Raw genomic sequence first — 12,498 nt, 5'->3', positions numbered from 1 at the left:
CCAAACAGAGAGAAAAGATGGACACTGGCGGCAGCATGGTGATCCACTATTTAAAGAACAGTAGCTGTCAAGCACACTCTCCATCTGACTCCTGTGATGATGACAACGCACCACAAGGTCACAGCTCATAGCACACGTCTGCTCGGATCCACTCGGGTATTAGACTTACAGATCCCTGAGAACCGGGGCAAAACAAGGTTTGTCTAACCGACCTGATTAGACTGAAAATAAGTTGGACCTGCCCAGACTGGTCTGGCCTTCGTTACCAGGGACCGAGAAGACCCATGAAGTCTATTGTAATTTAATTGATATATTTTATTTGTTCCCTCAAGCGATAAACTATTTTACTGATAATATTTACAGTATAAAAAATATGTTTGATTACTTTGATTACTTTTAACAATAAAAGGCCCACAATAAACAGGTTTAAAGGAATGTCAGCAAATACTTAATATGAGTTAGCGAAAAACCAAATGGTTTTTTTTTGGTATTTGTTGATTTATTGTTTTGCTTGTGGTCAAGTTTGAAAATAGCCATATATTTACTACTATTTGACTTTATTGTAGAGCTGATCATTTCAGCAGTACAATATATATTAAACCTATCATCCCTTTTACTATCAGCTGGAAGCTTTCCATGTTCCCTGCCTATCAAGGTTTGACACTGAACTCACCTCACCACATTTTAACTATTTAACATAAGCAGAAGGGCCAGTGGCTTTTAAAGCTGGAGTGCCGGACTTTTACACATAAATGAACATCCATCAAGCCCTCGCCAGACGACTTCACACAATGCTGATTAAGCCGCCAAATACACTGTATCTGTGTATTCTCAGTATGCCGGAGTTTTTAAAACTGGTGTTTTGCTTTAAAGACAAAGGGTTCGATGGAGAGAATATTGATTATTTAGAATTGTTTATTATGATTATAGTATAGTTTGTGTTCATATGCTTTAACAACGTTGTAATGTCTGCAATCATGCCAATAAATGTCACATGAACTGAAAGTGAACTGACATGATGCAAATCTCGCTCTGGAGCAACTTTAGCGACAGAGTAGCTACAGCATTTAGGCAGAGTGCACAGTGTTTGTGTAATCACTGCCAGAATGGGAGACAAAAGTTCCGCATTGCAGGTTTAAGTGAGAAGTAACAAGCTATCAAAGTGGGTTAGATATAAATATCATTACTGGGTACTTTTGTGATTTAGAAAATGTAACAGCAGTGGCTTGTGCAGAAGTGGCTCCACACCATTCATATTCAGGATGGGTCTACGGTGCAGTGGCGCATCAGTAAGCGCGCGGGACAAAGGGATAAATCTGTAGTAATTGCCTTCTTCTCTCTGCCAAATTGAGGAACACTCCAGCCTTTATTTTAGCGCTGCAGGTAACAGGATGGAGGAAACCCTACCGAGCACACTGATGAAGAAGGACTGGTCGATCAGTTTGTTGCCCTCCGGATCGACCAGGTTGAACTTGAAAGACAGGCTGCCTCCCTTCTCTCCTTTCTCATGGCTGTACTGCAGCAGCCCTGCAAGACAGGGACGAGCACTCAGTGTTAGCTCAATGTTGTGTTTCAGCTCCATGCAAAACACTAACTGCTTGGGAAAATTAAAGCAGTTACACAGCAAATAATTAAGCTGCAGACATATGCAAAATGAATGTAAGCAAACTCAACCATTAAAGAGCTCGTACCTTTGTTGACGTCCTCCTGAGTGAAGCTCTGCACGGGCCCTTTAACAGAAATCTTCTCCACACGTCCGTTCTTGCTGAGCTGGATTTTGCCGGCTGGAAGGTCTTTGGTGAGGACGTACCTGATCTTCAGGCTGTCTGAGTCGATGTCTGTAGCCTTCAGATTCTGCTCTGTGATCTTAGATGAAGATCCTGAAATAATACAGAGCACTCAACGTCTTTATCTCCCTTTGAATGCTCGCACACAACAAATATTCTCCTCCTTGATAAAACACCAACCCACTCACAACTATCGACGGCCCTTCATTTGTTATTTCATCCTTGTTGAGTTTTGATGGTATTTTGTTTTTCTCTCTTTTTTCCTTTCTCTTTTATCAGAACAAAGTTGTTTTGGTAACTTTTTCTTCTTATTTAACCTTGTGAAAAAGTTGGAGCCAATGAAATGCTATTATGTTTTCAATGTATTCATTCATTCAGTGCTTTCAAGGCCTTAATTTAAGACTTTTCTCACACTTTGGAGTATAGAGAGACCTTGATTTAACACAAAACTAATAATCCAACAATTTTTTTCACGCTCATTTAATAAATTGCCAATACAACCTTCCTTTCCCCTCTCACCTGCCGGGAGCTGCAGGCCTCTGTTGACGGTCATTCTGGGTCCTTCGCTCCTTCTGACATCCATGGTGAACTCGAGATGGCCTGTGTGGGTATAGACGCCATCGGTGAGGGTGAAACCCATTTCATCTGTACCCCCGCTGACGGTTTCAGGTGTGTAGACCAGCAACTGGTCCAGGACGTCCTGGTAGGTGAAGGTAGAACCCTGTGTGAGGACCCGGCCGTTCTCCAGCGGCTGAGAGTAGAACTGCCGTCTGCGGAGTTTGCCTGATGGAGTAAAAGATTAATGGACCTCTGATTTTGAAGATGGTATAGGTGTGCACATGCTAATAGTAGCTAAATAAAGCAGCACATCAAACTGCATCTGGTTTAGTGCCATGAATATCTCAGTCAAATGGAGGTTTGAGTTTTTCATTCAGTACATGAAAGGACATGAAAGATCTTTGTAGAAACTAATGAGACTTTTTAGATTCTGCTAAATTACACTGCTCCTTAAATCAAAGCCCAGGTTTAAACAGGATTTGAGCCTAAATCCTGGAGCATAATGAGAGGACACACACACACACACACACTGACTCTCTCTTATTCCTTCCTGCACATACATTTCTGAAATATTTGCATTATGTGTCTGCGTTGTTGTAAAGCAATTAAATTATGATTTAAATAAAAAACTGTTTGAAAAACAAGCAATACAAATCTAAGCAAACATTTGATGCCAGTTTTTGGTGTGATTTGGTGAAATTCTTTGAGACTCAGAGTGGACAGATTTGGGTTGGAACCTAAAGGATCCCTTAAATTTAGTGATTAAAGAAAAGATATGTATTGATCAGGACGTTTTACAATGAAAAATTTCACTTGTCAGTGCTCTCTGGTAGACAAACTACAGTATGCAATGGAGACATTGTTTCTAAATTTCTTCAAACATATGTTTAGCATTTCTGACGTTTCTTATTACTTACTGGCCTGCACAACAAAATATTATGTTAATACCAATACAGCTGTGAAGAGCTATAATTTTTTTTATACATACTATATTATATAAAGCATACACAGTGCTTTCAAACTGAAAAACAATATATCATTCAGTACATGTTGACATTAAATATAATATACTGTACTGTAGAATGTACTGTTTCCCGTTCTTGTGGTCTCTACGGCTTTTATATTTATTTATTTACAGTATCTAATATCTAATAGCAGGCTTCATTTTAGTATGTCTGATAACTTTGTTTGCCACCATACACAGACACCAAACAAGTTTGATAGCATGAGGTAACTGGATGTGTGTGCTGGAGAGCTGCAGCATCCTGACGTCTTTATTACGTTAGAAAGGGTCTCTCTTTCGCTCTCTCCCTGATGAATCTGTGTGTGTTTCTGAGTGTGTGTGTGTGAGTGTGTGTGCAGCTAGTTAAAAAGATGAGCTGCCTGGGACTCATTGTCCTGTACGAAATCACTCCTCTTTTACTCTCTGTCCCATCAGCTCTACACGCTGCTAGTTTTATGGTAGTGGTACACTTGGTTTCACCGGCTGCTTTATGGTGCTTTTACTGGAGGGGGTGGGGGTGGGGTGCTGTTATGAGTATTGTCCCCAGGCAGGGTTCTGGCAGGATGGCAGACAGGTAACACTCAGCAAGTAGCAAATGGATGTTTTTCGGTGCAATAATACACGAGGGTCAACTGCAGAACTGGCTTTTTGAGCGTTATCAAATATTTTGTAATTTCACACTGTTCAATGTTAATGATGTTCAAACTAGACGTGTTTTGCGACTCTAATGATCCTCCTAATCTTCACCAGATGAAGATTGGATGAGTGTAAAAGGAAAAGCAGATATATATCAGTAAGCTCTTGACAGCAACATGGTCTCACGTGTGAAACTGGATCCCGGTCCTCCGACTGGTTAAAAAGCTTATTCCAGGAGTAAAAGATAGAACAATTTCATTTAACAATTTGAATTTTTCACCTAGTTCCTGATTCTGTAAAACTGTTCTGAAACTGGATAAGATGACAGATTGCCGAGTAAAAAAATAATAGATCATAATAGTAAAAATCATCTTTTTGTGAAGCAATTTCTTTTGGTCTACCAGGCTTTGGCAGGCAGGAGAGAAAACTCAATTTGGGATGGTGAAGGGACATCAGGCAAACAGAGTGTTTGGAGGTCAGTTGATTTGAGTGTGTGTCGTGTGAGGTGAGCGCGTGAGGAATGGCTGCAGTCAGAGTGCAGCGCTGCAGTGGATGACCAGTGTGTTTGTCTTGTTTTAAACTGTTTGGGTGTCGGAAGTGAGAGTAATGTGTTTACGAGTGAGTGTGTGTGTGTTCATCTTTATCCCGTTCAAAACAATTTACTATCAACATGCTGGATACTCCTCAACATAACTCTCTGCTGGGCTGTTTATTAGTTTGTGGTGTGTGTGTGTGTGTGTAGAAGGAATATGTGATAGTACACCTGTGTGTGTGTATTGGGAGTATATAAAGTATGTGTGTATATATGCTAATATAAAGACTGCACTGCAGTGTGTGCTGTTTCTGTATGTATGTAAATACATACATACATGAAGCACATCTCCATTGGATTTTAAAAGCTGTAATTATGATGTCATAATTACTGTATTTTTGATTTTATGCATTTATCTGTGTGCTGCTACTTGACTGCTTTTATACTTTCAATGTCTCTTCTTGAATGCTACCTATTTAAAAAAGAGACCTTAAGGCAACATTATTCAATACCACATAGGATGTACATATGTGTATGTGTGTGAATGTTTTGCCTCCAGTGGCAGCAGAAATGTATTTAACTTGTTTGAACTGCAACTTGCATTGCAGCTGTTTTTTCCCCACAGTGGAACCAGTTTGATATATATCGTGATGAGTTGACAAGTTACATGATTTTCATCCTTGGCATTAAAAGAGACCTAACCAAACCTGAGTTTGATGAACAATATTATTCAGGATGTGGAGTTAAAATCGAGCTCAGAATCAAGTGAAATATTGTGACAGATTGTACATCTGTGCACTCAGTTTATCAGGAACACCTACCTAAGAAAGTCTCATGCAACAGCCCTGGAATAAATCATCCTTCCTTCAAGTTTTTAATGTTCAGTTAATTTAATATTATGGTAATTTTGAAGGCTGTGGTGCTGATGATTTTTTTGTCAAATACATTTTACTGAGAATAGACTAAATAGTCAAAACTCCTCTCAGTTGGATGAAGGTAGGATTTATGACAGGGTTGTTGAACTAGACTGCTTTCTTTTTAGCTCAGTCGACCAAATAAACTACAAACTGAGAGTAAGCCTATATTCAGTAGTATGTGTGTGTGCTGTTCTCAGTGCTCACCGTAGGAAGGCTTCCTGATGATGGTGAAGAGGATCTCGTTCTCTGGTGTGTCCTGGTCGTGGACGCTGAGAGACGAGTTGGTGATGACGACTCCAGAGTTTTCCTCCACATGGATGCTGCTGACCGACACCACAGGCTCTCTGTCCTCTTTACTCTGCTGGGAGAGGAAAATCGAACAACACTAACATAATGACCATCATATGGATTTTGTTTGCATTAATAATTTATGTGAAACAGCTACATTTTTATTCAGCAACAGGTCGAGCACAAGAGAGACATTCAACCTTCTGTTGAAGGTTCTTCAAATTTAAGTTTGTATATAAAATCACTCTCTGTACTCTCATTCTTTTATCTAATAAACACTCTATACCACCGCATATACACACACACACACACACACACACCCACACCCACACATATTTACCAGCTCACTGACAGCCTCATCAATTCAACTCAAGACATAAAACAGGCTTAAGAGATGGATTTTGATGGAGTTTGTTAAGGCTGAAAAAACAAAAACAAAAGGAGGTACAGCTGGAGGACAGAGCTGTTTCTTAAAAGTCACGCACAGACCAAGGATAGTGGTTTAAAAGAGCTGCTATGTTAGACAATCTGTATTTTTTAATTACTGATGGAGCGCGCAGCTGTAAAGTCCTCCTCTCAAACTTTTCTTGATGACAGAGCAGCTGTAATAGTCAGTGTTTCGGTCGCCAGGGTGAAACATGATAATAAGTAATAAATGAAAACCAATTTAAATTAATGTAATTAACCAATTCAAGAACCTTTATTGAGTTCTTTTGATGACTGGAAATAATCAACAAAGATTATAAATCTAATTTTCAGAATACAGTCAAGTAAATTAGTATTTTGTTTTAATTCATTTAAAACTTTAAGGGTGTGTTGTTTGCTTTTCTAACTTTTACCAACAAGATATTTCTCTGCAGACTTCTGCCTAAATATTTTTACTAGTTTGAGCTGTTATTTTAACTAACATGATGCCGACTATTAATACTATGAATTATTTATGTGACAAGAGGAGGATCATGGTGATTAGTGCTGGAGGAAAAGTCATGGAATCTCCAAAATCCAAAAAAGATTTTTATTCCTGTTAGAAGCATGAATGCTGTATGACTTGATAGGTGAGACAGATATTAAAATAATTAAGTTTGACCTGATGTAAGTTCTGTAGATAGTTTTAAATATATGTTACACAAAGCTGTCATAAAGATCATGTTTAGATATTTACTACATGTTAACTTGAGTCACAAGTTTGACACCACCTCACGCTCTGCTGTTCAAGATGTTGCTCCAAAAACGTACTTTCTTGAAGATTTATGTTAATAGTACACAGAAACCAGTTACCTGGATGTCTATTTCGACGTTGAAAGCCTCTGTCTGGCTGTGTCCATCGCTGATGTAGAAGCTGAAGACGTCCTGTTTGTCCCGAGCTTTGTGCTGGCTGTCTTGGACATAGAAGATGTGATCCGACGTCAGGTCCTCCACAGAGAAAGGCACATCAGGGGTGATGGGCCGCGAGCCGCCAACTGAGCCTCCTGGTGGACCGGAGGATAGAGACACATATGTTAGAAATGTGAGAAAGAGTAAGAAGTTACTTTGTCTTTGTCTAAACTAATCTCCAGTCTATAATATATATTTTTTAGTAACTTTTTGATGCTTCTTGTATTTAAAAAACACTGTGTTTACATAAATTCTGTCAATTTGTTACTGTCTTTATTTTACTTTAGAAATGTCTGGCAGTTTGGATGCAAGGTCGATGCACCGAGAGACTCTTATAGTTCCCTACAATCCACCTTCAAATCCCAATCCAGCTGTAATGATATGAACTGGCACTCATGGCGTCGAGGGAAGAGTCATAGTGAATGCAGAAAATCAAGCTTTAAATCTCTCAAGTTTGAGACAAAGTGTCTTTGTCACAGAAAATAGATGACTCCATGGTGAGCTGAATCAGGGCTCCGCCGAGAATAGCTGATGTGTGTGTGTGTGTGTGTGTGTGTGTGTGTGTGTGTGTGTGTGTGTGTGCGCGCGTGTTTCAGGCACAACAGTAAATCACATTACATCTCCATCATCTGGTTGTTATGAGGTGAGGGAAGGGAGTCTCTTATCTGAACGGGAACCCTCGCAGAATCGTAATCAGGATGGGAAATCACCTGCAGCTTCATTTTTTGTTCTGTTCTTAAACATCATATCTGCTGATTTCAGGGCCAAAACAGTGAAGTAACACTGCTGACATCTCTGTCTATCTCTGATTGAACAAGACTAATGAAAGTTGTGAAACTATATATGGGTAGACACAACAGGAAATTAGTTGTTCAGGGACATGAAGCAAAGACGTGATCGTGTTGTAGTAGTAATCCAATAATTCTGTCATTTCACAATGAAAAATACATCTAATAACTTCTTTTCATGCATTTAAGCATTTCTAATACTTCACATTTTAAATGTATGGTTGCTTTGAAGGAATACTTCACTGACACCTTCTGTATTCAATAAATGTAAAACCTCTGGATGCTTTGTAATAATCTCATTTTGAGCTCAGTAAACGTCATGTAGCAGGTAGAACTTTTGCACTGGCAGTGAAGCCAGAGGAAAGGTCAGTTAAAGTGGCTCTAAGGATAGAGGGTGTGGTATGTTGTACAGCTTGAAAAGCATTCTGAGACAAACTTTAGGCAAGTAAATGGCTTTCACTTGACTTATCTTGACTAAACACACCAGTACTAATCCTTTGGGGACCATGAATATTCACATTGGTATCAAGATGTTTCACCCTAAAGTAATGGGTGCACTGATGGACCAGCTAACATCTCTAGCCTCAGTCACTATTATTTTATGATGAATATGCAGTGTTATATGTGTATGCATGTTTAAAGTCTTCTGCACCAGCTATTAAAATTAGAATGGATAATATTAGAGAGTGTCCCTGTGTGTGTGCCCCTGTCTGTGCTAAACACACAAATGCAAATGGTAATGTCTTGTTAGAAGATGTTTTGCATGTAAATACATAAAATGTGTGCAGGTGTTCATTCTGTTTTGTATTTGTGTGTTTAAATAACTGCAATGTAATCATACAAAGACAGGACATCAACATGTAGCTGAATACCTATTGTGTTTCCGTGCATCTGCACATTAACACGAAACCTGTGCACATTGGTTTTGTTGAGGAAAACAAAAACATTGACAGTGAAACCAACTAGCCTCCCCTGTGCCCCCCCCCCCCGTGACCGCCGCAATCCAGTCACCTCACACTGCCGACTGGCTCTGCTGAATACCAACGACTGTCCCTCAGCTCCAGCAGCCATCAAGGACAGTCAGCTGGGCCATGGAGAGAGAGGACTGGTTCCAGCTGCTTATCTACAGCAGCTGACAATAAACATCTGACTTCATGCATTCATCCTTCATTACATCTGCAGATAACTCTTTCTTGCGTGTAATATAGCAGAGCCTCATTTGTATTGCTATGGCTTCACATCTATTAATAAAATTGAGAAGTGCTGCTTTACATTTCAACTCAGCTCTCAATGTTTTGCTGTTGCTGAACTGTTAAAGCTAAACATAAATTATTTCAGTGGCTTTAATGATGTGATGTTATTCTGCTGCAAACATGATTATAGCAAGTTTTGAGTTAGCTTGAGCATGACATTTCCTCCTTGACCTTGGGCACTGTAGTTTGACAAAAAGAAAAATCTCACAGTATGGGGGTGGTCTGGTGTGTCTGGGATTTATATGCATTGTCAGTCTGAATTTGGAGGGTGCATGTTCAAGGTAAAACAGGAACAGGGCCTTACGTTTCTTTTTATCTTAATGTTCACTTACTAACATCTTCCAAGGCTTTCAACCGCATGTCACTGCCTTCATCACTTAATGGAGTTTGCTCAGTTGTGATGGCGTTGGTTAGGTATGAACTCCTGTCACGTGTTAATATCACTCCTTCACATGGCATGGCGTAAAGTTCCATACTTCCGGTGATGTGATGACAAATGACCATTAAAGACAGAGAGATGTGGTTGCAAACTTAATATTGTTAGACTTAAGGTTTTTTTTGTAAATATTTAATGTTGTTTGTCATGTTGGTTTTGCAAATTCTGCTAATGCAAAGCATCTTTTAGCCTTCCACACTTTTTTGTGTTATTGTTGGGCAGTATTTTTCTCATGTGATCATCTGAAATGTGGATAGTTAACTGTGCAGTTTTGCATTTCTACATCCTGCATGTAGCCCATATATTTGACTTTACTGTATACTGTATTTGTGAATTAAGAAACTCCAAACACTCATCCATTCTGTAAAATAATGAATGGGCTAAATATTCTTTTATATTCACTATTATGCTCAATTATATTACTTAACTATAAGAAGCTTGTGTTCTTTTTGACATTTTATGTCTACAGTCAAGTGTTTCCTTTGATGTTTGACTTTCATTTTGCTCTTGTAATGACACATTTTCCCAGTGGGTACCAGCTCCTTTCCAACTCATCTCACCTTTTTCATTTTTATACAGTTCCTCTCGGGGACAGAAGAAAGTACAGCAGCGGTTGAGCAAGCATGCAGTCAAAATTGGGACTTCAACAATGGCCCCATCTGTAGCTGGCTATCTGGCAGTGCTAATCCACAACATAATCAAGCTGTGACAGATGGCAGCGGCACCGCAGGGAATTCAACGGCACTGTGTGCGTATGAGTGTGAAAATCATTTGGATTAATTCATATGGAGTAATGTGTACATTCACCCAAGAGTAGCACTGTGTCACATGCACCGATACATGTACAGTATTTTTTGTCTGTTGATGTTCTAATTTGTAACCCTACATGAGCCTCGTGAAGAGTTTTTTTAAAGTGGAAGACCACATATTTAACCAATGTTTAACATTTAATGCGCATGTCAGATGATTTGGTCAAGACGCAGGACCACACACTTGCCATTTATACTAAAAGATTTCACAGTTGCGATTCCAAGAAACTCACGTGTGATCAAATGTGACTTCAGATAAAAACAAACATGAAGGCGGACTGTCGTTGTCAGCTGGTTGCACTTATCTGTGCTAAAAAGTATGAAAACTGTGGATGAATTTCACAACCTTGTCCTGTAACCTTTGTGCTGTGGGCAGCCATATTTCAGCTCTACAGAAATACGCAACATCCGGTTGGTGATGCTTCCCGGTCAGATAACTCTCATTGGCTACCAGGCTCGAACAGGCAACATCCCAGAAATTGTTGAGAGGGGCAAATCAGACCCAAAATCTGCTCAATTATCCTCCAGTATGGTGCCAGCATAAATCCACATGTCAGAAAAAAAGTCCATCTACTACAACTCAAAACCTCCCAGGACTAATAAAACACACAGACACAAGAAGATCTCACCTCTCTTTGTGTTTTCGATGAAGCCGTATTTTGGAGGACTGAGGAGCCAAATTAGCAGGTCCTTCCTGGGCGTGTCGAGGTCTGACACTATGATGTGATTGGTAGACAGCTGCACTCGGCCACCTTCTGGGACCTAAACAACAAAATATTCAAATAAATCCTGCTGGGTTTTGCTCTATGGATCATTTTTACATGGACAACGTTGCAGATAGGGGGTGGGTTTGGTTTGTCATAACAGAGGTAAAGGTGAGGCTCTAAATGGTTATTTGGATAGCATAACTTGTTAGCTATAACTCTGAAAATGATTTTGCTTTTTTTACATGCTAGCTAGTTGGTTGAACTTGTCATACTTTACGAACACGGCACACACAGATTGTATAAGCACTGACGGATGATGTTACGTACTGATGACATCCTTTTGTTCAAAATCAGTGACAGGGAGAGATCAGAAAAGAGACAAACTGTGCTAAATAGACTGTATTTACCAGAAGAATACTCAATAAAATTACGTAATTATTATACAGCTTTTTGGTGAAATCATATAGTTTCCGTGTTGCCTGGTAGCAAATACTCCGCTGCCACAGGGTCAGGGAAGATTGCTTTAGAAATCCAACAAGTGAATCAATAACCCTGACACAACCATTTAAAGGTATTATTTATACATGTTCCAATAATTCCTTTCAATAATTGATGGTTACCTTACATTTATTCTTATACATCATCTTGTAATAGCACCGAGTCCTATTTCCACTCCAGCTAAGCAGGTAAAAGTGTGAACTTTTGTATGTAATAACCACAGAATCAGATCAAGCACCTTCCTTTGTTGACTCTACAAATGCATTAGATCTTGATTTATCTGATAGTTCATATGTTTATCTGAGTATCTGCAGAATATATCAACTTCTAACTTTACTGCCAGGATTTTTGAAGCGATCCTAATTTGGGCTTCTGTTTTATATGTAGAAATGATGGAACACAACAAATTTGAGACCTTAATCCAAATCCTAAGAGGATGTTTGAATGCTTGCTTTCACCTTTATTATGTTCTTTTTAGTTTCCCACAAAACATCAAACAGTTAACAGGTGTAACCATAGGAGAAGTTCCACTTTGTGCTGTATTTGGAGACTGTTCTTGCTTAAAAGAACAGTCCTCTGTCTATAACAAAAAAAGTAAGGCCTCCCAGCTAACTAACAGATAGATTTAAAAGTAGAGACCTTTGAGATTTCACTTTGAATCTTTAAGGAGGGGCGGTTCTGCAGCACTAATTCAGGATCAATCCCTGCGGGAGGCTCTAAGTGAACACAAGTTTAACATTCATTAGGTCTGACATCACATTTCTCCTCCTCCGCCAGGTGCCCACACAGCTGGAGCCAGGCTCTTTCTCAGAGTTTGTTGCTGTGCATTCTTGTTCACTTCAAGACATTTTTCACACGTTTAACTGCCAAAGGAAAATAATGCAAGAACAGATAAGTTAGTAGAAGTAGTTA

General features: G+C 39.3%; 1 protein-coding gene across 4 annotated transcripts in view; it reads right to left on the bottom strand.

Annotated features, from left to right (window-relative positions):
• fras1 (Fraser extracellular matrix complex subunit 1) overlaps nucleotides 1–12,498 on the bottom strand; it is a 257,602-nt gene that overhangs the window by 35,103 nt on the left and 210,001 nt on the right. For 3 of the 4 annotated variants that reach the window (XM_046034200.1, XM_046034202.1, XM_046034203.1), the window contains 6 exons: nucleotides 11,011–11,143; nucleotides 7,000–7,190; nucleotides 5,638–5,794; nucleotides 2,307–2,570; nucleotides 1,692–1,880; nucleotides 1,408–1,527 (listed from right to left, as the gene is read on the bottom strand). In XM_046034200.1, the coding sequence (XP_045890156.1) occupies nucleotides 1,408–1,527; nucleotides 1,692–1,880; nucleotides 2,307–2,570; nucleotides 5,638–5,794; nucleotides 7,000–7,190; nucleotides 11,011–11,143 (1,054 nt within the window). The remainder of the gene's footprint in view (nucleotides 1–1,407; nucleotides 1,528–1,691; nucleotides 1,881–2,306; nucleotides 2,571–5,637; nucleotides 5,795–6,999; nucleotides 7,191–11,010; nucleotides 11,144–12,498) is intronic. The other variant, XM_046034201.1, reaches the window with a different exon arrangement.

This window comes from Micropterus dolomieu, linkage group LG21, assembly GCF_021292245.1.
Source record: "Micropterus dolomieu isolate WLL.071019.BEF.003 ecotype Adirondacks linkage group LG21, ASM2129224v1, whole genome shotgun sequence".
Lineage (NCBI taxonomy): Eukaryota > Metazoa > Chordata > Actinopteri > Centrarchiformes > Centrarchidae > Micropterus > Micropterus dolomieu.
The sequence above is the reverse complement of the archived record's forward strand: the minus strand, read 5'-3'. Positions and strand labels throughout refer to the sequence as shown.